Raw genomic sequence first — 27916 nt, forward strand, 5'->3', positions numbered from 1 at the left:
CTAAATAATAAAACAATTAATTACTTATCCTGACAACTCAAATAGCTCCTAATTTCAAATCAAATTTAATAGGAATTGACTAATTGCTCTAGGCACAATTATCTATGAAAGTGAAGCTGCTGACTCAGCAGGTCAGGTTTCTATTCTGCTATATAGAAATATAACATCAAATTTATTTAATTTAATTTAGACTCCATTTAATTGAAATTTCTAGATAATGTTAAAATGGTGTTCAGCCCATGATTTTAGTAATAATTTTACCTCCCAAACCATGTATTCAATTTTCTAAATTTACTTAAATACTTGTCTTTTGTTCTCCAAGAGAAAGGCACAATAAGTTATAGGTGATGGGCAATATTTAAAAACCAAGGCAGCGAATGTCTGTGATTTTCCTCTGATATGCATGATAGCCTGGTGTGGTCTATACAGAAACTTACATTTCTCCGATTAAGAATTGGTCCTGGCCAAGAGGGTACTATCGTGTAGATGCCCTGAGCGACTCACCAGTTGTTGTACTTTCTCATTTATCATGGCCTAATCCTTCCCCACCATCTCTTTGTTTTCCATAGCAAATTTAAGTATATTTTATTTCCTATTGGCTCCAAACTAAATAACAGACACATTGCTTTAGTCCTACCTTGTGCTGCTCTATTTGTAATAGAGTATCGGAGAAGGAGAAATTTATAAAGCACAGACTCGTTTATTTTACAGTTCTAGACAATGGGTAATTCTGGTTTAGAGGCTTGCTGCCAGGGAAGCCCCTATTTCAGTATCATCCTGCTGCCGTATGTATAAGGGCAAGAAAATGTGTCCACGTGCTTACCAACCCTTATTTCAGGACCTCACTCCTGCTAAGAGCATGAATCTGTTTGAGAGGATAGTCTCCTCCTGACTTAACTATCTCTTAAAGGCCCTATCTCTCCAAACTGCTGCATTGAAGGTGACATTTTCAACATAAAAAAAAAAAATCAACAGCATATTCAAACTCTATGCACACTATTTAGGTCTTTTTAAAATCTGGGAGGAGTTACACACATCTGAACCTCAGGAAGCCATTAGAAATGAAGACACCGAAGCCCCATCCCAGACCTATCGAATCAGATCCTGCATTTCTAATTAGCTAATCTATCATATGATTTCTTTACATTTAAAGGTTAAAAACCCTATCCCATCAGTAGCCTTCGGGGTTCATCATAGCTTTAATGATATGGCTATAATAAAGAAGTAAATGTCTGCTGGATAACTAGATGTGATATCTCTGTGACTCCTTCCCTTGGGGTGCAAACAGAAGAGGTAAAACAATCTCTCCTAATACTGTGCCTACTTTATTTATAGTCAATACAAAAGAGGCTTGCCAAAAAAACATGGGCAGCTCAATAGGCCCTGAACTCAAAGGCCTGTAGCAAAGGGGATAAATTGCCACATAAAAGGAGCATCCAGAAAGAAATATCACACTGGGATTCATCAAGAGTCACATTGGATCATCATGGGCTTGCAGTCTCAGGCAGTCATTAGGACTGAAGCAAGCTTTCGAAAGATGAGCATAGTTTCTGTGAGTGATGGGGAAGAGTATGTAATGTAAGACTCGGGGATCAGCATTAGACAAATGCACAGAAAATTGGGGAAAACTGTTAATAGAGGGGATGATGCCAAATTAAGGGGAAGCTTGCAGGAATAAGGAGTTTACAAAAGATATAATGATTTAAATTAAGAAAGAGTGTGATCAAAGTTCACTGCCAGGAGGAAGTCAGGCTATTGACCTGTGGATGTCTCAGGGATCTGAGGGCCAAAGAAACCTGGAAGCTGTACCTGAGCCGGGATTGACATTCTTGAAGCGAATGCACTGCTAATGCCACAGCAAAAGGAACAAAGACCGGGTCTGGGGAATACACAATTTTGAGAAATGCCTTCTTAGGACTCAGAGACTGGTTGGTTTATATGAAGGAAAAAGAGAAAGAGGAAGTTACATCTTTGAGGTCAAGAGTCAAAGCTAGAGTACAGAGCCTCTCTAGCAGCGTGAACTTGGGAACATTATGGGTCCTTTCTGTCTCCAATGCAAATATTGACAACATGAGATGGAATACATAAAGCAATGAGCACACGTGTACCTGGAGTCAGGCCCCACAAGGGACCTTTTAGCCATCAATGAGCCACGTGTATGCACAATGGAACCTAATCACTTAGTGGCTTGAGTGAACAGTACCTTGTTCATGTGTGTAATATGTTACACTACCCAGCCTATTTTAAAAAGGCATAGAATCTGCAGTCACATGTCACATATAATACTTGATAACTGGCTACTTTGCTGCTGTGTGTATTTTCTGTGCTGTGTGTTTGTCATTATTTTAGAGTATTATTTAAGAGTTGACTGAAAATAGTATATGAGTCTGTCAATATACACGTGGGCCTTGGAACTAACCTCAAAAAAAAAAAAAAGAACTATAGGACTTGGGGAGTGGTTTCCATTGGTGAAGTGTTAAGCTATACAAATATGAAAACCCAAGTTCAATAGTACCAACATAACAAGCCTGGAATAGCATACATACTCCAGTAATCCCAGCACTGGAAAAGTAGAGACAAAGGGATGGCATGGGCTTACTGGCCAGCCAGAATAGCCAGCGCAGTGAGCGTCAAGAGGGGTCTTGAGAGAGATCTTCACTAAAGGGCTGGCAAAATAACTCAGTAGGTAGAAGCACTTGCCAGCAAGTCTGATGACCTGAATTGAATGCCTGGGATCCACATAGCAAAAGGAGAGAAATTACATGCCAAGCTGTCCTCTAATTTCCCCATCTGTACTGTGACATATGTGAGCATGTGTATGTGCACACACATACATGAACATATGCAAGCAGGCACATACACACACACACACATGCACACATTTGTGCAGGCACATACACAGAGATATACACATACACACATATACACATATGCACATGCACACAATAATTTGATTAATGTATAAAATAAATAAGAAGGTGGTGGTTTGAGGAAGACACTCAAAATTGACTTACATCCCACACTTGTCTGCACTTTTGCAGACACAAATAACTATGTACACACATACACCACACACACAAAGAATAGACTTTGAATGTAACTCATGTCCAAAGGTAGTGAATAATTTGGAGGTTTTGGTTTTTGAGACAGGATTCCATTAAGTCCAAGCTAGCCCAAATTCACTGTGTATCTAAGGCTAGCCTTTGAACTCCTGATGTTCCTGCCTCTACCTTGCAAGTCCTGATTACAGTTATGGGCCACAAACCTCATTAATCAATTCTTTTCTCTCCCATGCAACACTTTTAAAAATAATTTTAATTAATCTTACATTGACGTTCTGTGTATATACATATGTATAACCATGTGCATATGTGTGGGGGCCATAATGGTCAGAGAAAACTTGTGGGAGTTGATACTCTCCTTTTACCACGTGGTCCTAGGGATTGAACTCAGGTCCTCAGGCTTGGTATCAGGAAAGCGCTTTTATTCACTGAACCATCTCAAGGACCCACTATATATCTTGTTCTTGCTATTTTCATTTTTTTTGGAGACAGCATCTCATGTAATTCATGATTCCCCAAACTTCTGATCTGCCAGCCTCCACCCCTCAAGTGTTGGGATTATAAGCATCATCACACCCTGGTGGTGTGGTGCATTAGAATCAAACCGAGAACATAAGGCAAGCAGTCTACCAACTGAGCTATAGACCCATGTAATATACACCTAAGAATGCTATAATTCTGATTGTTACTTTATTGCATAATGCTTTATTTCTAGCCCTTTATACTATAAATTAGGCATGGTTGTTGATTTACATATGCGCCGCCAACATGGTTTTATATTTACCGTGTAGTTACTAATTAGCTGTATCCCACCTTGTGTTTGAGATCGTCATTCTGGATAGTATAACCTTCTGAAAACTGTCAAGAGGGAAACTCCGTGTTGGCATTCATAAAAATCAGCTATTTTTTCCCCATTTTTGAAAATAAAATACGTCACTTCTTTTCACCTGAAAATGTGGAGCTCTAGAGTGACAGGCCACTTCTTTGGGCTTCATTGCTGCTGCTTCTAGTCTAGAGTCTTAGTAGGCAGTGCTCTCTCCAAGCTGCTTTTAGGGATGCTATCTGAGATGTATCACAACTGAGGAAAGTTTCCTGTTACTTATCCCTCCTCGGGTCCATCGAGCTCCTGGGCCTGAGAGCTGAGATCCTTCGGTACTTCTGAGAAACAGTCTGCCAGTGCCTCTTTCAAGAACTTTAGCTTGCTCTTCTGATCATCTTTAGTTTTTGCTGTTGTTTCTGTGCGCTTTCCGAATCTTCATCTTTCTGGGTTAACTTTGTGAGAACCATTGTCAACTGTCCCTTTTGCATGCTGATTTTCATTTACAATGTTGCATTTTAATCACTGCAAGTTCTGTCCTAGGTTTTCAAATGTCCATGGTCATTCCTTTACAGTTTCTCTTTTTTCTTTGTTTGGATATCCTCATACAAGATGCTATATGTGTCAGTTTTGGGGTCTATGACCATCTCAGTGTCTTGGGCGGTCTGCTCAGATATCTGTTCCATAGGAATTATTTCCAATCTAGATTTATTACACAGTCTATGTTTTCTTCTGCCTCTTATCTAGAGCCATCACTCAACCAAATAATTGGCATTAATATACCACTTTCTAGGTCTCAGACCTCACTAAGAGGACCGATGGCAAACCTGTGTAGGGACCTGTTTGTGTTTAGAGATAATCAAATGGAATTCTTTTTTAAATCTTCCCAGAGCCTACCTCAATCCTCCATGGTTGAGGTGAGCAAGTTTCCCTGAAGCCTTCTTTTATATAGTTTCTTAGTTTTTCTGCCTAACATTTCCTAGGTGAACACTTTGATAGATCCTAGCTTCTGTGGGGCTCGCCAAGGATGCCCCTACATTGCAGAAAGTCATCAGGTCAGATGTTCAAGCTGCAGGGTTGGGGAGAGCTTCTCAGATCCTGCCCTGCTCTGCGTCTCCAAGCAGACCTTCTTTAGAAATGAAATATCCTTGCATTTCATGCCAAGTCAATAGTATATTTCAGAAGAATTCCTACCATTGCCTAGTATATCAAGTATGTAGTTGAACTAAAAGTTGTGTGTCTGTGTATATCATCATCATTGTATTTATAGCTTCTGTTATATACACATTTTTATATATTGAACTTCCTGTTGGATCTAGCTAAACTTTGATTCTGCTCTAAATTTTCATTTTTGACTGTAGAATATCTGACATGTCTTCTGTCACATGATGTGTCTTTTAAAGGTAAAGCATTTGAGCTGGGTGTGGTGCCACACACCTGTAGTCTCAGTACTGAGAAGGCAGAGAGAGAGAGCCAGGAGGATCATTGTGAGTCTGTAGTCACCTTGATCTGAATAATGTGTTCCAGACCAGCCATAGCTACAGTAGCTCATAAAAATTAGATAAATAAAGATAGATAGATGACTGGCTGGTGAGATAGATAGATAGATAGATAGATAGATAGATAGATAGATAGATAGATAGATAGATAGATAGATGATATATAGGTAAATAAATAGATATGATAGATACATAGATGATGGATAGATACATAGACGATAGAGAGATGTGGTAGATGCATAGATGATAGATTGGTAGATTGATAGATTAGATAGATAGATATTACATACATCCGTAGGTAGATAACAGACTATTTAAGATACATTTACAGCTAGATATAACCTGATATTACCTGATTTAAAATTTTTCTTTGTATTATGCAGAACTTTAGAGTCTTCTGGAACCTCAAAAAACAGCAGGATCACAAAAACACAGTTATAACTACATCTAGTTTATTTAAAGGGATTGATCGTGTTGAAAATATTAGGAATGTCTAAATCATTGTACAAATATAAGCAAAGGTAAAATGCCAACCAACATAATTTTATTTGGGCAAAAAGCTCACCAGGAAGGTTTGTTTAAACTACATTTAATAAAAATCAAGTAATTTCAAAATTGCCAATAACTTAGAATTTCAACAAAACCTTTAAAACTCGAACCCCTTTATCTCCTTTTCTCTAAAGGAAATGGGCCCTTTTCCTTACATTTCTGATTTCACATAAGACATTTTCTTCAAGTAGGGACACATATAACTGTCACAATGACAAGCAGCCTCAGGCAGCTTTGCCCATCTCCCTAATTGTCAATCTCTATTCTAGTATGTCCGAGTATCTTTTGATACGAAACCTGATCTCTTGCTACACCTGATGACCAAGGAATGGCAACTGGAGCTTCCCAAACTTCTCATCTCCGTGCACGGAGGGCTGCAGAACTTTGAACTCCAGCCCAAACTCAAGCAAGTCTTCGGGAAGGGGCTCATCAAAGCAGCCATGACAACTGGAGCCTGGATCTTCACTGGAGGGGTCAACACAGGTAATCAGAGTAGGATGGAGAAAGGCAGCTGCAACCACATTGTATCCAGAATAATTTTGCCTCAGGTTGAAAACGCCCATACTTCTCTACCTCACCTCTACTCATATGTGCCCGCCCTCCTGCTCACCAACCTCCTCTTATTGCTTCTTCTCCTTCCTGTGCCTTAGTGAGAGCTATGCAGATATGTTTCAGCTAAGAAGAACTGCATATGAGGAATGGCTTTACTGTTTAATGACTTGCAGAATTTGTATACATGCCTAATAGAAGTTCGCGGGATACTTTTAGTAGGTCAGATTATCATAAGTATCCACTACACTTTTAAAAGATAATTTTTTGTTTTAAATGGAAATGTCTGCCTTTTTATTTAGGCAATTTTAAGCTTGGTACCAAGTAACATTTTTAGAGGGAGGGAGGGACAGAGGGAGGGAGGGAGGGAGGGAGGATATGTATGCATAACTAATATATGGCATGACTACTACACATAGGTGGACAACCTCAGGTGTCAGCCCCTGCCTTTCACCTTGTTGAGGCAGGGTTTCTCTGTTGTTCGCTCCTGTATACACCAGGATAGCTAGCCTGTAAGCCATCAGGGGCTCTCCATTCTCTGCTACTCACCTCTATAGGCATGCTACAGATGCTCATACTACTACAACTGTACCTGGCTTTTACATGGGTTCTGGTGAGTCAAACTCAGGTCCTTCTACTTTGTGTGATAGTTGCTTTATCCACTGGGAATGTTCCCTGCCTGAGTTGTTTTTTAATACCATTTCTATCAGGGGTGTGAATTATAAGGTTAAGTCTAGATTATTCAAAATATCATACTTATTTAAAATATTTTATTTTTAATTATATTTATGCATGTGCATCTGAGACTGGGTTTGTGCACATGAGTGTAGTGCTCTAAGAAGCCAGAACCATTGGATCCTTCTTGGATCTGGAGTTTCATGCAGTCGTGAACTGCCCAACATAGGGACAAGGAACCAAACTCAGATCCTTTGCAAGTGCAATACATGTGCCTAATCACTGAATATCACTTCAGATCCATGTGGGTTTATAATGTTAAATGTTTCTTAAAACATTCCACACCAGTAGATGACTAATTTCAATCCTTCATGAATTCCAAATATCTTTTCCTACCTGCCATAAAATTTTAATATTATGATGCGAGCATAATTATCAAATCAATTCTAATAACCACTTATAGTTAGGTTCTTATCTGTAAAACATGATTAGTATTCAACAGATAACAGAGCAAACTTTGTTACCTGGAGTTAGAAATTCTTATAAAAAGTACACAAATGCCAGGTGTAGTGGCACATGGCCTTAATGCCAGAACTCAGCAGGTATAGGTAGGTGGATCTTTGTGAGTTTGAGAAGAGCCTGATCTAAAAGCTAATGAAAATTTGTCAGAAGGCTCAGAGTCTGTACACATGAGCACATTTGAAGCTAGTGGATATAACTAGTCTAACTAACATCTTTTTATTACTAAAGAATAGCTGAGTTTTAGCTCAGATGATGTGAGAATTTTGAAATCTCCTACATATCTAGACTTTGTGATCAGTCAGCACACAGCTACACAGGCATGTTTTAGCAGTGGTCTGTGTAGGTGGTCCATGCCCAGTGCTGTATTATAAAATATCAACCCAGTCTATCGGTTGGCAACATCTTCAGCTGACCAGCACAGTTAGCTCTTACTGATGATCCTATAAAAAGAAATTTTAATGACAATTTTGATTTTAGGCTACACATTTTCCTCTTAATTAAATAGAAAGCATTTTAGTCTTTTTGCTTTCTGAGGTAGAGACCCATCCAACACAAGGCTCAAAAGAACTTCTAACCAATTTTCTATATTTAGAAAAATTGCTAGTTGTTTTTCTTCTTTTCTAAAATGCATTCAAAGCAGAAAAAAATCATTTATATCCTAAATACTATAAACCAAACAGCTTGTCTCTGCTTCAGAGTATGAGACTTTAATGATGGCTATTAAAGCTGGTAGCACGTAGAGAAAATTGTGGCAGAGAAGCATAACATACAGTTAAATGTCTTATCTGACCCAGTCCTGATATGTTTTGCATATTAACATTAATATTTATGGACTTACTCATTTTTGTCTGAAAGTTGCATTCAGCAATATTTTCACTTACATGACACATTGACAAGGTAACAGGTGAAAAGGGCATCTCTCCAGGCTCCCAGCACAGCACACTGTGGATTAGTGCTCATTTGGTCTCATGTCTATTTTACAATTGAGTTATTGAAACATGTATGATGTCTCCGTGGTAACACTGCTTAGTGAGTTCTTATGTTCGATGCATGGCTTCTGGGCCCTTATTTGAAGTTAGACCTTCCCTTGGGTCCCACAGGCTGAGTAATACCCTAACCATCCCATATTCCTGTCCAAGGACATGTGTCACATTTTATTATGCATCACTGGAGGATGTGGCAATGAAATAGGGAGCTGTTGAGGACACACAAGCTACTGTATGTTCAAGGAATTACATCTACGTTAAAGTTCATAGAAGGGATGGCACCGAGGATGGGTGTGTCATGGGGAAGGAGGATAATGTGGATAAGTGTAAATGTTTAGGGAATGTACCTTAAAGTAGTGTATAGAAGTGACTTCCCAAGAAGGAAGCTAAAAGATTAGAAATTGTCTATTCCTTAAATGGTTTCTTAAAGTCAATATCTGGTCCCCTACTGCTGTAATCTGAATTTCCTTGCTTTTAACTGTGAGGCAGTCATTAACAGAAGAAGGAAATAAATTAAATGATGAATATTAAAAGTATACTTACACATTTTAGCATAAAATTGCCATTGAGTAAGATAGCATTATTACTAGACTTTCAACATTATGTGATATAAGTAGGAAGAAGAAATCAAGGTTGATAAAATCTTAGGTAAATAGCTATTGAAATGACCCCAATCCCTTCACAGACTATAGAGTCAATTAACATTTGTGCTTTTTATTCCAAGAATTCAAGATACTAATAAATCACTATGCTTACAAGCAAAGCATTCTCTCATTGTATTTATTCTACATAGATATTAGATATTCTTTATAGGTAGTATATGTGGGAAATGAAGGAATGTATTGTTTAAGTTTGTACTGAGAAATATATCTGCATTATAACCAATCTTATGGAGAGTTTTCTAAATGTGTAGTTTTTATACAAGTGTGTCAAAATTGTATATCTAACATTTCCCCCCAAAGTTAAAGACATTCATTAATTTCCTGCAGAATGATAGAAAGGTCACTGACCTTAACAAAGTTAATCCCCCCCCCTTCTCTTTTTCGGCTCTTAGGTGTCATTCGTCATGTTGGAGATGCCTTGAAAGACCATGCATCTAAGTCTCGAGGGAAGATATGTACCATAGGTATCGCCCCCTGGGGAATTGTGGAAAACCAGGAAGACCTGATTGGAAGAGATGTGAGTCCTGGGGAGTGCTCGATTGTGTGACTTCTCCTAGCATGTGCAATATACAGCATGATACTTTTAAGTCCGTCTTTCAAAGTCAAACTTGCATTCTGAAAGGTTTACTAAATGATTCCTGGGTTTCCAAATCTAAACTACTTATCAATTCTTTCAACCAGGGTGTCGACAGTATCCCAAATTGAAATGTGACCTAAATGTACTAGATAGTCATTAAAAGATTAGTATTGTAACACAGAAAGAGCCTGATCGAGCACTTCATCTCTGAGCCCAAGAGATGGGTAGACTCTGGAAGGTTCAATGAACAGCTACCAGGGCTAATTCTGAGGAATAAATCAAGGACTTGGAAAAAAATCTCAATAATAATTATAAGACACTGATGAAATATATGTAAGAAGACATTAAAATATACAGACTTCTCATGTTTATGGATTGGAAGAATTAATATTCTTTTAATGTCCCTTCTACTCGATGAAATCCTTATCAAAATGTCAATGACATTCTTCAAGAATAGTGACCCTAGAGTCCATGTGAAACCCTGGTACCCCAGTTAGCCAAAAGAATCCCGGGGAAATAAAAGCTGGAAATGTCACAAAATCTGATTTCAAGAACTACTGTGGAGCAGCAGTATCCTGGACAGTATGGCACTGGCAAAGAAGGAGACAAGTGGCCACCCAAACTGAACAGAGATGCCATGCCTCCACATGTAACCAATGCTTAACAGAGGCACTGAAAGTACTCACTGTACAAATCATGCATGTCCCCAAAGGATTCAAATTGGACCTGTATCTCCCACTCTGTACTTGAGATGGAACCAGATGGAAGGGGAGATGGGGAGAAACTGGGAGGAGAGGGAGGAGAAACAGTAATCGGGATATATTATGTGAGACAAGAACCGATTTTCAATAAGAGGGAAAACATCATTTTAATGGAAGAGAGGGGGTAAGCAAAGCCTTAAACATGATCTCTGAAGCCACTAGAACTTGAAAAAGAGGGAGCACTTCAAGGCCTCTAGAGGGGCAGTGGTTCTCTGCAGAGGACCTGTAGTGGCAGAAAACCAAAGTAAAGCTTTACTAGCTGGGATGAACTCAAACTCATGACTGCACAGCACAAGAAGCAACAGGATGAAAAGGCAGCATACAGAATGAGACAGAATATTTGCCATCACTTGTCCGACAGAGAATTAAGGGCTGGAGTATATGGAATCTAAAAATGAGTGAGACAAATCTAACTCTAAAATGGGGAAACAAACTAGTTCTTTAATACAGTGAAACACTGAATAGCATTGACCATTAGGGAAATAGAAATCCCAGCTATAATGAAAACTGGTATTATAAAATAAATAACAAATTCTGGCAAAGATACACAGAAATGAAACTCATATACTGGTGATGGTATTATAAATTATTCCAGCTATTATGCAGAACAATATAGAGATTCCTCAAAAACTAAAAAATAGATATACCATATATATATAGGCAAATTAGCACACCAAAGCCTGCCACACTAGTCACAGTACATAAGGAACTAGTCCAGATGCCCAGCAACAAATTCTTGAATAAAGATTATATGTGTGTGTGTATGTAACAAAGATTTTATAAACATATTATATATATATATATATATATATATATATATATATATATATATATATATATATATATAATTAAATATTACCTGGCCATAAAGGAGATCCTGTCATTAACAATAAAATGGAATTGGTGACATTGGGTAAAATAGGCAAGGCACAGGTAAACAAGCACACCTTGGTTTCTCCTATACGCACAAGCTTTTAAAAGGCTGATGTAAGAACGACGACTAAGATTGGAAAGAGTGGATGTTGGAAAAGGAGGAGTTGGATTTGATCTGTGCTGTATACAGAAATTCATGCTGAACCCAACTAGTACATATAAGCAACTCATATGAGTCAGATACATTTTTAAAAAGATATATAGTCAAAATTTCCTTTTTCCATGGAATTTAAAGTGGCAGGTTACAGAGTACACTGAAAACATAATTATAGTCTAGTTAGTCAATAGATCTGTCACCAAGGTTTATTGAATTTTGATCTGATGAGCTATAATATGCATAAAATTTACTTGGCTCTCTTGTTATAATAGTATTTGTTTTTCAAGTTTTTCATTAGAATAGAGGTACTATTCTTTTATTATTTATTTTATAGAATAAAAGACAAGGCCAGATATGGTGCTGAAGAACCTCAAATTTGAAAAAAGCCTGGGCAGGATACATCAGGGCAGGATTCTTAGAACTTAATCCAGGTCCTCGATCTTAATAAATGTTCCATAGTGAAGATGGATTGGGAATGATGGAGTCTAGACTACATGGGGAAATATAGAAAATGTAATGATAACACTTTCTCCGCTCCCCACTTTATGACAATTTTATCTCTAAGCACATCTGAAGTTCTGTGTCCTTTTCATTGGAACCTTACCTGGTGAAAGACACTGAGGATCTCTCTGGGAGTCCCTCTTTATTAGGATTTTAATTCAAGTAGACCCCATACTTGAGGGCTCAATCCTCATGACATAATTAGCTCCCCACCTCTGAACACCATCACCTTGTAGATTAGGATTTCAATGATAGAATTGGGGTGGGAGGGTTCATAAACTTTTAGTTCATTTCATCAATGTAAGAGTGCCTAGAAAATACAATGTGGTTTAGTTTGTTGTTAAACCTTAGCATTATACTTTGCATGAGAATACAAGGCATTGACAGAACATGTAAATGCTTCATGTTATCATTTCTTTATCCCTAGGTAAATTATAAAAATGGTTTCCCTGTTGCCATAGCTTCTCTAGGTAGAATCATGATGATGCTAACTGTAATTTGCTAAGTATGTCCTGAAATGGAATAGCTTAGCAGGGTTAAGTAAATGATCCATGAACTAAAACCAAAAACCCAACCCTTTCTTTCCAGAGACCACTGTTATAATATTTATTATATCAAGGGACCTGAAAAAAATACTCAACAGTAGAATTTTATTTATTTATTTATTTATTTATTTATTTATTTATTTATTTATTTTGCTGTTATTTGGGGCACTGGTAAATATCTTAACACCTACAAATTAAACTTGAAAATATACTCAGTAGATAACTAAACCTCTTCATTGTCCTAAAAAAAATCTTGGCTTAGACAAAAAAGTATAAAAGTATCAGGAGTGTGAAGTCAGGAAAGAACTTCTAGCAAATTCTCATTCTCACTTGACACATTTTAAATTTATATTCCTTACTTTTGGAAAACTACTTTGCCAGATTTATAAGAGATGACTGAAAATTTCTAAAATCTTTGTCTCTAGGCAAACCAGATTAATCAAGCCAAATTAAATATCCATAATCAGAAGCAAAGGTATGTTTTCATTTTAACTTAAGGGCAAATATTATGCCTGGCAATTTTCTGACAATATAATTCCTAATCTATCTTTCTATTCAATATTATACATCAATAAATTACAAGTTCATCTCCTGGAGCTTTTATAGCTTTGAAGAACTCTTAGAAAGGTGTCTTTTTTAATGCTATCTTTGCATTTTAAGCCAAGGTCAATATATAATTGATTGCTAAATTGGATGTAGTTAGCAACTCAACACATTTGTTAGTTATCCCGGGGACAAGCCAAATATGACTTCATATTGTAAACTCAAAACAAAAAACAACAACAAAAAATCCTCCCAACAGAAAGTAGCCTCAGCATGAGATTTGTTGGACTGTGTTAGATAAGATTTACCCAGAGGATGCTAGAGGAAAAGGTCAGAGGCAAGGAAGCCCACCTACATCTGTTAAATGTACAGAACAGGGCCAATGCTTGCTGAGCCTGGACCACACAGATTCTGGGCAAACTGCCATGGCAGCAGTTAGGGTCATGTGCTTCAGAAAGGCAGTTTTGGTGACAGTAATGATGAGTTTGGACTTGGGAGTGTTCACTTTGAAGTTCCTTTTAGATATTGCCAAGAGAATTTCTGGAATGCTACTCAGCATATGAGGAAGAAGCAGAAAGATTAGCCTACGAGCTTAGGTTTGGAAGTCATCTCGGATAGATGACAATCAGGCCATCCCAGTGGTTGGCATCACCATGGGAAGGCAATAGTAAGGAAAAGAAGGCTGAGGCCCTGACACTCTCCATAATTTAATGGCCAAGTAGAGAGAAGAGCCAGCAAAGGGGATGTATAAATGGCTGAGCTGTAGGAGTTGAATAGTGAGTTATGGAGGCCAATGGAAGGCTGGGCTTTGGAAAGGGAGCCCCATGCTACTGACAGACTGAGATGGTGGGAACTTGGGGCTGTTAGATATCACTGGAATATTGGCCGAAACTGCTTTGTGGAGTAACAAAAAGGCAAGCACACTTATGAGAAGAAAAGCAGCATGGATGGCCCCAAAGAGAGATGGGGCCTCCACAGGAATCAGCATGAGGGATGAGCATCATAGATGGTACTGATGTTTCAGGGACTGTGGAGATAAAACAGGTAGTCTATGGGACTTAGGATGCAAGGGATTAAACAACACATGGTATTGATGTTTCAGAGAATAAGAAAAAATAGAGTACCCACCAATCAGTACTGTATTTCTAGCAAAACAGCCATCATTGATTTGAGTGCATGGTTCTTTAAGGTTTGTGTCTCAGCTACTCTTTAGAGTATAGATTGTGGCAGTTATGATAGGGTTATATACCATAATCTCATTGAAAGTCATGAATAGTGTAAATTGAAATGTGTCTACCCCAATGGACATCATAGTTTAGGCCAGTCAACCCTAAGCTGCTCAGGATACTGACATTAACCTACAGTTGAGCCTATTTTTAAGTAAAATGTTGAATAGTTTATATAGTTTACCAGCCACGGTACACTATAGAGTACTAAGCCAATCACTTACCTTTCTAATCATACAAACACCTGGATGCTATGGTTTTCTACCACTACAAAAACATCGTAACAGAAAATCACTAACCTGAAAAAAAAGAACAAGCTTAGTAGTTTCTACTGAATATGTATTGTGTTTTGTAGCATTGTAAAGTTGAAAAAAATGACAAGTTGAGCCTTTGTGTGGGGGAGATTTTATCTTAATATGTTGGTTTTAAAACTAGCCTCAATGTATATAGACACAGAAAATACATAGGGTGTAGGGTTACCATAACCAACTAGCAAGAACTGAAGTCAGATTATCTGCCAAGTAGAAAGGGGAAGGATGCCAGTGAGCAGTGTTAAGAGGCTGCAGGATGCTCATCATAAGCTGATCAAAAGCACAGGGCATGAATTACAGGCAACACGGAGGGTTCATGCCTAGAGGCAGAGGGATACCAGCGTCATGAGACTATTTACAACAGTCCAGAAAAAGAGGAAAAGGGATATTTCAAAAATCTGAAAGAAAGGCAAGATCGTTTCACCTATGGATACATAAAAATGACCTTCAAACTTAATGGCTTAAGTAACAGACTGATTTCTTAGTTACTGAGGGAGGAATTCGTAAATGGCTTACCTGTGAGCTTAGGTCTCTTGAGGTGATGGTCACATGACAGTTGGGCAGCTCCATAGTCGGAGGCTACTATGTTCTCTTCATAGCTTGCTCCCTAGCCTGTTGCTATTTGTCGTTCCTGATCGCATGAATCTCTTCACGGAGCTGTGAAACCATCTTCCCAACATGGCACCAACTTCCTCTGGAGTAAATGAGCTGACAGAAAGCAAGCTGAGAGAAACTCCTTTTATGGTTACACACACTCAGTTTTTAACGTTATCCCTTAGAAGTGAGTCATTGCACACATTGAGAGAAGAGTTTCAAAGAACTTCTTTTTTTTTTAAAGATTTATTTATTTTTATATGTAAGTACACTGTAGCTGTCTTCAGACACCAGAAGAGGGAGTCAGATCTTGTTAAGGATGGTTGTGAGCCACCATGTGGTTGCTGGGATTTGAACTCTGGACCTTCGGAAGAGCAGTCGGGTGCTCTACTTCTAAGCACGGTTTAAATCCACCCCCATCAGGACCCTGGTGACTGTTGGAGACAGGAACCTCTTTTCAGAGCCTTTCCTCACTGTTAGTAGTTGGCTCTTCTCAGGATGGGCCAAAGGGAGGTGAGTCTATTTAAGCCTAAAGTATGACGTGAGGGACACAAACACTCTGTATGACACACAGCGAGGAACACATTTCCAAAGTGTTGCAGAAGGGTCCCACAGCTCAGGGGTCTGAGCGCTCTTTGAAATGGGTCCTTGGGTTTTTACTGGCTGGCTCCTTGTGTGGACTGCTGAACCTCGAGGTAGCACCTGGGTTTTGGATCATTTCCTTCATTCCTAAACTTAAGAGCTGCTCTTGCTGGCTGCCACCTCTCTGATTTGAAGGCCTGTGAAGCCTTTCTTTTTCTCCTCTAATTCTCTCAATCCCTGTGCTCCTTTGTCTCTGACACAAAGGTTGCTTCCTGCTTCTCAGCAGTACCCTTTTCCCCAGCAGATGCAGATGCCAGATAACGATATGGAGAGTCTCTACCCTCCTTTTATTTCTCTCTCACCAAAGTGCAACCCCCATCTGGCTCCCTGCTAGTACCTTTTTTGAAAAACCTCCATATAACCATAACCATTCTAGATAGCTCTACTGGAACAGTGTGCTCAGCTGTCTGGTGGATTCCAAAGCCAGATGAGGCATTAATAAAATGTCTAGCAGCAAAGCCAACCACAGTATCCTCTATGAATTTAAAAGGAGACGGTTCTTGGTTTGCCTTCCTACCATGCGCTGACTTATATAGAAACTTCAGATTGACACATGGCTGATGGAATACATTTGGCCAAGACTCCTTACATCTTAAAGCCTTATAGTTCCCTGGATAAAATAAACATAGAACATCACTCCCTGAGATTTTGTCCTCACCATGCAAGGCATGCTAGACATGGCCAATGAATGCTTGTGTTCTTCCGGTATACATTAAAGCTAGGTTGCTCTTAAGAGAAGGAAATAACTACTCAAGCCATGTGTGCCCTCCTCTGCTTCCTGGAACCCGTGGATACACAAGTCATTAAGAAATGGACTTGATACTGAAAGACCCACAACGTGAGGACTCCCCCACGTTCTGACTCAGGAGAGGCGACACCCCAAAATCACCAACGAGAAAACGGTCTTGTTGCAAATTGCAAGAGGATTTTTATTCAAGAGCGCTCTCGGGCCCACGGTCATACACCACGCAGGGGTAGAGGACTGTGGCGCCCCGAGTAGCTGAGTAAAGGGGTATTTAAAGGAGAAAAACCACAACTCAAGGAGGTGGGAAGGGAGTTGTTGGAAAATACCAAAAATACCAGGTAAGAGTCACAAGGAAGTACAAAGTCACAGGTGTCACAAGGAATACCTGGTAATTGTTAACTCTCAAGACAGTTTCTAAGAGCCCCTAACAATAGCACATTTGCATTGCAGCTTCTGGTAATGGTCAGGGTGACTTTCTTTGAATGAACACTCTTTGAACCCAGGAAGTGGGTGGGTGGAGTCACTATCTGTTTTATGATTAGCATACCTTGGAGCACTGAGTTTACTACTCTTTCATTCCCCCCTTCTTCTTGTTAGTAGTTCTAATCTTAGAACTAGATACTATCTTTTTCCTGACATACTTGATCCTTTATGGCATGGTACTGTTGTCTCAAAACTAAAAGCCGCACTGCACTAATTTTTGTTCTAATAAGGGTGACTTGCCTATTTAACACACATGGACCTATAATTAAAAGCAGAAGCAAAATCAAAAGGGGTCCCATAAAGGTAGAAAGTAGGGTGGTTAAGAGTACAAGATAAGGGCCTTTCCACCGGAGTCTCAAGGTTTTCTGCGTGGAGACGTCTAATGTAGCAGGTCTTCTTCTCTTTTTTTTTTTTTTTAAAGATTTATTTATTTATTTATTTATTTATTATATGTAAGTACACTGTCTGAAGAGAGCTACCAGAAGAGGGCATCAGATCGCATTATGGGTGGTTGTGAGCCACCATGTGGTTGCTGGGATTTGAACTTCGGACCTTCGGAAGAGCAGTCGGGTGCTCTTACCCACTGAGCCATCTCACCAGCCCAGGTCTTCTTTTCTTGAGTAGGCCTTCTGGAGCTGCTTTTTGCTCGCTGTCTCACTCACTGGAGCACCTTGAGCCTAGAGAACAAAGGCTGGGAAAGCAGCATGTCAGCACTATGTACAGAGGCTATTTTTACCAGTGGAGGGGGCCCCTGTAGAGTAATTTATAGGGGGGTCAGTCTAAACTGTCCAGGGGTGTTTCTATCCCTGAAGAGCATAAAGGGTAGGAGAGCTATCCAATCATAGCGCCAGTCTCCGCTGTCAATTTGGTAAGGGTCTCTTAATGGTTCTATTCGTTCTCTCTACCTGTCCTGAGCTTTGGGGCCTGCATGTACAATGTAACTCTTAACCGATCTCTAATATCTTGGCCAGTCCCTGATTTACCTGGGCAACAAAGGCAGGTCCATTACCTTGGGAAGGTTTCTTTTAGAAATTCTACCTCGTCATAGCACAGTCCTTGCAGCTTTTGACTATTTCTTCTGCCAAGTCAGAGAGTCCTGTAACATAGTTGTCAAAGGACCTAACCACACCTTTGAATTTCTTGGCCCCCAGGCCAAGTCAAATACTGTCCATAGCTTGATAGTGCTCAGCGGTGTATCTAAAGCTGGTCTCTCTGATGTTATAATCATCTTTAGGCTCCTTGACTGCCAGGATCATTGCTCCTTGGGCCACCTGATTGGCGGTTAGATCTGCCACCTGATTTTTTTTAGCCACAGCATCTTAGGTCTTTTTCTTCAGATGTCAACAGCCCTCTTTGTATATTGCCCCGTACAGTGGCAAAAGCATACATGTTGTCAGTGTAGACTTTTCTTTGCCATTCATAGAGCTTGTCTTAAAGTCACAAGTTCAGCTTTCTGGGCCGACGTCCCTCAGGAAGGCTGCTGGCCTAGATCACTTGCTTTCTGTTCACCACCATACTGCTGTCCCCGCCTTCTGCTTACCTTTAACCTCGAGGCTACTGTCCTCAGGCCAAGGCTGATCTGATCCTTCAGATCATTTCTTCTGCCAGAATGTCAGCGCAGTGATGAGTAGGTGCAGTCTCACGCAGTGGGACAGCAGGTGGAATGAAGCGAAGATCACTCATTTAGACAACAAAAAGCTCTGATGTGTCACAGGAGCGTTGGTAATGCTTTCAAGAGTGTGGGATGCCACTACAGTTATTTGCTGTCCCAGAGTGAGCTTATCAGCATCCTTGACAAGCAGATTATGGCAGCAATAGCTTTCAGGCAAGAAAACCACCCGCTGGCAACAGGGTGTAACTTCTTGGATAGGTAAGTCACTGGCCTTTTTCAAAGTCTCAAAGTCTGAGTAAGGACTCCTCTGGTGACCCCTGCTCTCTCTTTTACATAAAGAGTGAAAGGCTTGGTTAGGTCAGGCATAGGCTGGCCATCAGTAGGGCCTTTTTAATCTCTTTAAAGGCTTTCTGGTGATCTGGGGTCCACACAAACACCTCGCTTCCTTGGTTAGGGGGTACAACTGGGCAGCTAAGGTCGCCAACCCAGGTATCTAGAGTCTGTAGAAGCCAGCAGTACCTAAGAATTTTCTTACTTGCCTTGGTGTAGTTGGGGAGGGGATCTGAGTTACAGTCTTTTTCTGGCTTCTTTTAGCCACTGCTTTCCACCTCGAAGGGTGTATCCCAAATAAGTCACTTCAGTCTGACACAGCTGAGCCTCTTTAGCTGAGGCTCGGTCTTCAGTTGCCCAGGTTTCCTGTCTAGATCCTGTCTTTTCTTTTTTTCCTACCACTGTGGCAAATTTCTTTCTTGTCTACTATCCCTCCTGTTTTCTCTTTCTTTTGCCTCCTGCCTCTCTCTCTCTCACACACACACTTTCTCTGCCTCTTTTACTAGATCGCATAACTGTCTCTTTCTTGTAATACACCTTTTAATCTCTGAAGTTTCTTTCTGATCTCGGGAGCTGACTGCCTTATGAAAGGCCATGGCCACTGAGGCCTGCTGGGCTTCCGAGGTAAGATCAAAGGGAGTGAACCGCCTGAAGGCTTCCATAAGCCTTTCAAGGAACACAGAGGAAGGTTCGATCGGCCCCTGCATTACCTCTTACCTTAGCCAAATTAGTGGGCCCGTTTTGAGGCACCTTGGAGACCGGAGCCTGGTGATAGATTTTTAAGCTCTCCCTACCTTTAGCCGTGTTGCAGTTTCAACTGGGGCGAGTCAAAGGGAATCCCATGTCGATCTCATTTTGTAGCTGTGTAGACCGCCCGTTGGCTCCCAGGCTATTTTTCTAGCCTCTAACAGAATTCTCTCTTGCTCTTCGGTTGTTAAAAGCATCTGTAACCGCTGTTGACAGTAATCCCAAGTAGGCTGATAAGAGAACATAAGGAACTCCGCCAACCCTGTGAGGCGTTGGGGATCCTGAGAAAGGGGGTGGTTAGTTTTCCAGTTATAAATACCAGCAGAGGAAAATGACCAGTACTGAAGGGTTTAAAGTTTGGGCGGGTCCACCAGAGTCCGCCCGGACTCTGCTCTGCGGGTCCCTGTGGCTCCATGTACTCACAGCGGTCCACCTCTCAACGCCCCGAGGGGTTTGGGGTTCCCTTGGCGGCTGGGGTCGAGGCTGTGGATAAGGGGAAGGTTGTGGACTAGGCCACTCAGGAGGCTTTATAGATTTTAGAGGAGCCGATTTAGCTGGTGGCTCCAATTCAGGAGAAGCCTTCAATTTCTCTTGTAACATGAGAGCACAACCACAATTTTGAGAAGCAAAACCCAATTTTAACAGTGTAAACAATCTATTTTCTTTAAAAATGAACTCTAAAAACATTACTTGCTACAAAGTTTGGCTGTCTGTTCCTGCACACAAACACAAGAAGGTGTAGCCGCCAATATATCTCAAAGACACTACCCTAAATCTTATCTTTTATAAATCAGATTTCTAGGATAAGAATTACACAGAATATTACCCAATTCAGGCGTATCTTTAGAGACCTGTTCCCATGGGTTGTCTCATGCTGCATGTTGTAGTTCTAAATTACTCTAACCCAGAGTTACCAGTTTTAAGTCAACTTTTTGTTACCAATGTTACAAATTTTTAATCATAACCAATAACTTATGAGCCACTAATCTATAACCAAGACATATAAAACATATTTATACTTTTGAAACTATTTAGAAACAAAAATGAAATGGCCATATACATTTGCCCATTTAAACCAAACAAAATTCTTAATTTTTTTTCTAGCTGTAATTTCAAGAGAGGAGCACCTTGTCACCTGATGAATCCAATTTTTGTAGGAAAAACAGCCATCTGCTCCCTTACCATAGAACTTTGAGAAGCTGCTGGTCCCTATAAGAACAGCATTTATAATCAGTGCCTAGCAGGGCTTCTCTAGCCACACTAGATTCCTAACTACAGGTGCAGGGTTCCAAAGACCAATTAATACTGTTTATTTTATTTTATTTTTTTATTACCAAATTATCTCCAGATAGTCGGAGAGTACTGCTTTTCTCAAAACCCATTTTCTCACATCTCAGGTGTAAACTATCTCTAGTCAGGGTATAAAGCACCTATGAGAATTACCTTTGTTTCTCTAGATTTTCACATAGCTCTAAACACGTACACAAAAACACATAAAACAGAAACCAACAAATCCAGACACACTCGACCCTTTCTTGTCCTCCACAAGCAGGCAAAAGAACTAGACGATTTTGGAGGGGGAAGCTTCCGCTTCAACAGAACTCGGTCCCTCTGACCGATCCGGAGACGGCCAGGCGTCCCTGGCTCTCCTTACCTCCCAGGGCGTCCCCCAGGGCCACAGCCTGTGGTCCTCCTAGCACGTCTGCTGACCACAGTCCTCCGGTCCTTACGGCCCAAAAGGACAGCTGCGAATACAGACGCGCGCATTTCAGAAAACCCCATCACTCCATCGTCTACAAACACCGTCGTCCACTTCTACCTAGACGACCAAAACCAGAGAAGCACACTTGTTCCTCACTCTGCCAGGTGTAAAACCAAGGCACAAGGTGGGACTCGAACCCACGATCTCGTAACCCTGAAACCAAAGCACGAGGTGGGACTGGAACCCACGATCTCGCAACCCGAAAACCAAGGCACGAGGTGGGACTCGAACCCACGATCTCGTAACCCTGAAACCAAGACACAAATTCAATAAACTCAGATGGATCCAAACTCAGACTTTGCCGTGCTTCAGAAACATAGGACAAGACACAAACAACCCAACATAACAAGCACATGTTCCAATGTTCGTTTCAGAAAACAGACACTCAAAACAGGTACACTGGCCGGCACACACACAAGAGGGGATCCCCATACCTCCAAGTCGGTTCTCGGGTGTGAGGGGTGGTCGCGTTTCCCGGCCAATGCACCAAATGAAAGACCCACAACGTGAGGACTCCCCCACGTTCTGACTCAGGAGAGGCGACACCCCAAAATCACCAACGAGAAAACGGTCTTGTTGCAAATTGCAAGAGGATTTTTATTCAAGAGCGCTCTCGGGCCCACGGTCATACACCACGCAGGGGTAGAGGACTGTGGCGCCCCGAGTAGCTGAGTAAAGGGGTATTTAAAGGAGAAAAACCACAACTCAAGGAGGTGGGAAGGGAGTTGTTGGAAAATACCAAAAATACCAGGTAAGAGTCACAAGGAAGTACAAAGTCACAGGTGTCACAAGGAATACCTGGTAATTGTTAACTCTCAAGACAGTTTCTAAGAGCCCCTAACAATAGCACATTTGCATTGCAGCTTCTGGTAATGGTCAGGGTGACTTTCTTTGAATGAACACTCTTTGAACCCAGGAAGTGGGTGGGTGGAGTCACTATCTGTTTTATGATTAGCATACCTTGGAGCACTGAGTTTACTACTCTTTCAATACTGCAGAGGGCCCCTGATTGATGGCTTAGAAACCTAATTTAGCCCAACTCAAATCTATTAGGAAAAGGAATCTCAGGTGACCAAATTGCCATTGCACTGCACAAAGCACCAGAAGAGGGAACGAGTTTCAATGAATAAGAAAGGGTGAGATTTTACTTTTGTAGTCAATATCAATCTTAGGCCATTGTTTGGCACTGACTTGAATTAAGAAGTATACCTTTAACACAGCTTAGACAGACTCAGGTATTAGAGTCAGGAAGCTCCCAGAAACGATAAGTCCTGTACTTTACAGATAAGAAAACTCAGCGTATCTTGAACATTTATTAGGAGATATTATCTTGAAACATGATCAGGCATGTCCTCAGATCAGCATAGTGCCATCATCACAGGCTGCATTTCCTCAAGAAGTTTATGAATTAATGAGCAGGGAAACACAGATGTCTGTCCAAGGTTACAAGGTAGTAGCTATAGAAACTAAACTATAGTCCCTATATGCTGGTTTCCTGAAATACTCCTAAATGAATCCAAGGCATGCCTGGAAATACATAGAAAAATTCCAGCAGCTATTCTAGACCAAACTGCAAATGGATAATTTAAGCCCATGCAGATTACAAATGTATCAGTCTGTGACCAACACATAAAGGATGCTTCCTGCTAATGCCATGTATAAACCCTTGCATCATCCCCCACTCCAAAGAGGTGCTCTCTTTCATAACTAAGGTATAAAAAGGCATGGACCAGAATTCTATCAAACACCCAGTACAATACTAAATGGTATGCAATAGGTTAATGAGTAAAGGTTTGTTCTCACTCTTGAGGGACAAGGGGGGAAAATGCATTACTTAATGCACTGTGATCAGTGATAGCCAGAGAATAGAAAGGTTCTAAAGTCCACTTCTAAGTTGATTTACTTGTTCATCATGAAAACCGATTAAAAGGCCTTTGGGACATTATTCATCATTCTTCAGTTCATGTTATAATCTCAAAGATGAAACACAAGAAATGATATAGGTGTCTGCTTTGCAGCGCTTCCAAGGAGTATGTGACCTCCATTTTCCTGTCTTTTTAGGAAGAAAAGGTGAAACACCTTACCCAGTGGAGGCTTTGGGGCTTTGTGACTTACCTCTCTCCCAAGTCCCCACTGAGAGGCATGCACAGTCACCCAGTGTACCATGAAAACATCACCAACACACTCAACAATACACACCTCCAAAGACAGCCATCGCCCCTCCCCCCTATAAGCTCTTAACAGCGAAAATGGCTCTGCTGCCTCCAAAACCTGTCAGAAGGAGAAGGTTATTTGTATTCCTGTTATTAAAAAAAAAAAAAAGCAGTGTTTGTTCGATTTGGAAAATACATAAGAGGCATCAGGAAATCTTTGTATATAGAGAGACAGTAACTTGAATAGAAAAAGACTGCAGGCATGTTTGTAATGAGGAATATTAAGTGGATTTGGTAGGCAAGTCAGACCGAAATATGTTTCTCGGAAGGATGGAAGTTATTTCCAAAGTTTCAGTTAATCAACAACTAGTTCCAAGCCATCATCTTCGATGCCTGGAGGGATGGGACAAATCACACTTTGCATTTTGTCAACAGATGGTTGATTTCCCCCCCACACACACCCCCTTTGCTTTACATCGCTCTAAATCTCTTGGGTAAAACAAAGGCGAGTGGTCTGTCCCACATTATGTTCTGATTGCTGTTTTACAACTGGAAACATAAAGTTGGTAAGACAAAGTAGAGCTGGGTAAGGAATTAATATTCTACAATGCTTGCCAGGAGCTGGGCATTGTGCCTGGTACTTTGCACATGTAATCTAAGCCAGTCCCCCTGAGGTCAGTAGTTTTATCATGTCCCTTTTACAAATTAAGAGACTCAGGGTTCCAACAGCCATAGACAGAACTGCAATTCCATCCTTGATTTATGTGGTTGGGGATGCTCCAGGATTCTGTAAAGCTTCCTCTAAGGAGGACAGAAACACTGAGCAATTTTACACATTTTTCAGATTTGCTCTATTGTTCAGCAGACAACCTCTCTGCCAAAGTATGGCAACCTATAACTTGCTACATGGAAGATCAAAAGAAAAGGGATTCAGATAATGAAGAAATCCAAATTTGACAGTTTGACTTTGGCCAATGCAGATGTCCAGCATCCTGTAGGCACTGCTGAGCTATGTTTAACAAGAGGGGGTTATCACATGTCTAGAGACTGAAGAACCAGTGGGCTTAGGATTCCATAATGGAAAAAGAGAGATGTGACTGTCTGAGGTGGACAATGAAATTGCCTTCTAATTTCTGATGAACTACTCAGTTGCATTCCCAATGATTTGCATTCCGTTTTTTCCCCCCACTTGAAGATTTAACTTTCACTAATAGCCTTTAAGTAGATTCATAAATTAATGTTGTTGCGGGAAATATTCTAAAAATGGCACCATCTCGTGTTATTGCAGGTCACTCTCAGGCCCCCGCTGCCTCCATGGCTAGCCCCAAGCAGGGTCTGCCCATCTCGAGGTTATCTTGTGGTGGATTCTGTTCACATTCCAAGCCATCCACCCACTGTGGTCAGGGGCAAACCAGAGAAGGGAAGACCTCCGACTGGGTCTAGCCTAGAGGCGTCAAGACCATGGGCAGAGAGTAGTTGGGTATAGCTCGGGATGGTACCACTTTTCTTTAATATTTCCTGAAACATAATGTTGGGAGAGGGGGAGGAAGGGAAGGAAGGAAGCAAATAGACAGGAAACCAACACAAATGACTAGTGTCCATTGTCACATATTGTTTATTCTCCAAAACTCCAGTCTCCCTCTCCCCTCATAGAGCTGCTGTGCCTTGGCACTGAGTCCTCAGGAGGACCTGCCACTGAAAATCAGCACAGCAACTGAAGCAGTTTCCTTTGCCCAAATGCACAGTGCAGAGGCACTTTCAGGAGAGGAGAAAGTCTTTCTGCTCAGCCTTTCTGCAAAGCATTAATATTTATAAGCATGCACTCCCCTGTAGGATGAATGTTTTATGATCAACTATGAGTGGCAATGAATGGGAATTTTAACCACAAGCCACCCATTCTTCCAGTGCTGGGGAGTGCAGAACAGGCTTTGCAAGACAGGCCTCTCCATTTTGGAAGAATCCCACTCAGTCTTCTGGACAAGGCAGCAACTGACCACTGCCCACAGGGTTATTAGAGTCCATAATCAAGCTTATCAGATTCCAAAATCAACGAGGAACAATTAAAATGAAACTCTGCCTTGGCATCATATCAATGCTATATTTAAAAACAGAAACACATATAACAGGACTGAAAACCATTTCAAAAGCTCGGAATCATATTCATATTTTAAATTTAAATCAGATCAGCTCCCTAACAATTCTGTAAAGAAAGGATCCATTGCATTCCCAGGTTTGAACAAAAGCATGCCTCTCTCAGGTTTGCCGGCTCATTCAATTTACTGAGTACATTTCATCTTCCAAGGCACATCGGACTGTGGGTTTTGAATCAGGATCAAGGTCTGAAAAGTGACTTACATGAGGTCTTCACAATTGAAAACTGCCCTTACTAAATCACTCTGTAATGTGTTTAATGCACGATTCCATCTTACTCGTCTGTCTATTGTATGGTGAGTTATTACATGCTGGAAGAGGCAAGTGCATCTCATCTGTGTAATTAATGGATGCACTATACAAAAGTAGGGACCCAGTAGCATCTATTTCTGTCCTGCCAATTTCAGTGATTCTGTGTAGCAGTCACCAAGCTGAGGCTGTGCATCAGTGGACCTCCTGAATGGCCTCTCTTCATCCTCTCCAGCTGAAGCTCCAACCTAGATATATTGGCAATAGTTTGCCAATATACTGTGTGTCTGATTTTGTCTAATGGGGGAAGAATAATAATCTCAGAATTTTGAATCAGGCTTGGATACAAGTTCTGATTATTTGTCTAAATTTTTAGATAACTTGCCTAATTTCTTTACTTTCTAATCTAAAAACTAAACATAATGTGTAAGGTGGGATTATAACATGGAATGCATATGCTATATAAAAAGCAGCTAGCTCGTGATGGATATGGCTTTTGATAGCAAAAAAAAAATAATATCAGAGACTGTGTTGAAATTGCTCTATTTTACGGAGTGCAATTCATTACTGAAATTAAAAATCAAAATGAGAGTGATAAACTTTTAGGCCTGATTTATTTTCATCTCATTAGACTGTTATGTTATACTCAGGCTGTATTGTACTTAAGAAATCGATCAAGGATGGTGTTGGTTTTAAGTAACAGAGCTTCTGGTTCCTAAGTGAGGATCGACAAATTCCCCTAACTGGGCCACCTTTTCTGGCCTCAGTGGGAGAGAATATACCAGTCCTGCAGTGATTTGATGTGCCAGGGTGTGGTGATACATAGGGCACCTGATATTAGGATGTAAAGTGAATTAATTAATTAATTAGTTAGTTAGTTAATTAATTAAAGAGAGAATAAAACACTTCCCCCAACTCCTGAAATTGATCTCCAGAATAATGACATCTACAGGACCTATTGAACCACAGGTATGACAGACAAAGGGAAAAAGGAAACATCTTAGTTAAACTTAAAAAACTATTTTTGCCTCAGTAACAAAATGTCAGTTTGACTTAAACAGTCATCAGCACACAGGTCTTTAATATAATGAAGGCATAAACTCAGATTTGGTACCATCATGCCTTCTTTCAATCTCTCTCTTCCTCTGTCTCACATCCTGTTTCCACCTTTCTGACTCTGCCTTCCTTTTGCTGCCTGTAGGTAGTCCGACCATACCAGACCATGTCCAATCCTATGAGCAAGCTCACCGTTCTCAATAGCATGCACTCCCACTTCATCCTGGCTGACAATGGGACCACGGGGAAATACGGAGCAGAGGTGAAACTCCGCAGACAACTGGAAAAGCACATTTCACTCCAGAAGATAAACACAAGTAAGTTGAGCCACACTGTGACTACCGCACTGACTAGAAAACGAATGCTAAATGTTTGTGTATCCTATGCATCAAGGAGAGGAAAACTCAAGGACACTGTAGGCACCAGCCATCCTTCCTTCTGGGCCAGTGAGGAGACAGAGAGGAAGTTATCCAGGGGAACACAAGAGGAAGCCTGAGAATACTAACACAATTAATGGGTTCAAGCTCATTTCTTCACACATAGAGAATTCATCCCCAGCTGGGGTTTAGGAATGCAG

At 40.6% G+C, this 27916-nt stretch overlaps 1 protein-coding gene across 49 annotated transcripts in view; it reads left to right on the plus strand.

The window, feature by feature from the left end:
* Trpm3 (transient receptor potential cation channel, subfamily M, member 3) overlaps window positions 1-27916 on the plus strand; it is an 857614-nt gene that overhangs the window by 567719 nt on the left and 261979 nt on the right. For all 49 annotated transcript variants that reach the window (XR_003952780.1, XR_003952781.1, XM_006526956.4 and 46 more), the window contains exons 4-6: window positions 6197-6410; window positions 9714-9838; window positions 27485-27656. Coding sequence is in view for 45 of the 49 variants with exons in the window: in XM_006526956.4 (XP_006527019.1) it covers window positions 6197-6410; window positions 9714-9838; window positions 27485-27656 (511 nt within the window). In the remaining 4 variants the exon portion in view is untranslated. The remainder of the gene's footprint in view (window positions 1-6196; window positions 6411-9713; window positions 9839-27484; window positions 27657-27916) is intronic.

This window comes from Mus musculus, chromosome 19 (assembly GCF_000001635.26).
Source record: "Mus musculus strain C57BL/6J chromosome 19, GRCm38.p6 C57BL/6J".
NCBI lineage: Eukaryota > Metazoa > Chordata > Mammalia > Rodentia > Muridae > Mus > Mus musculus.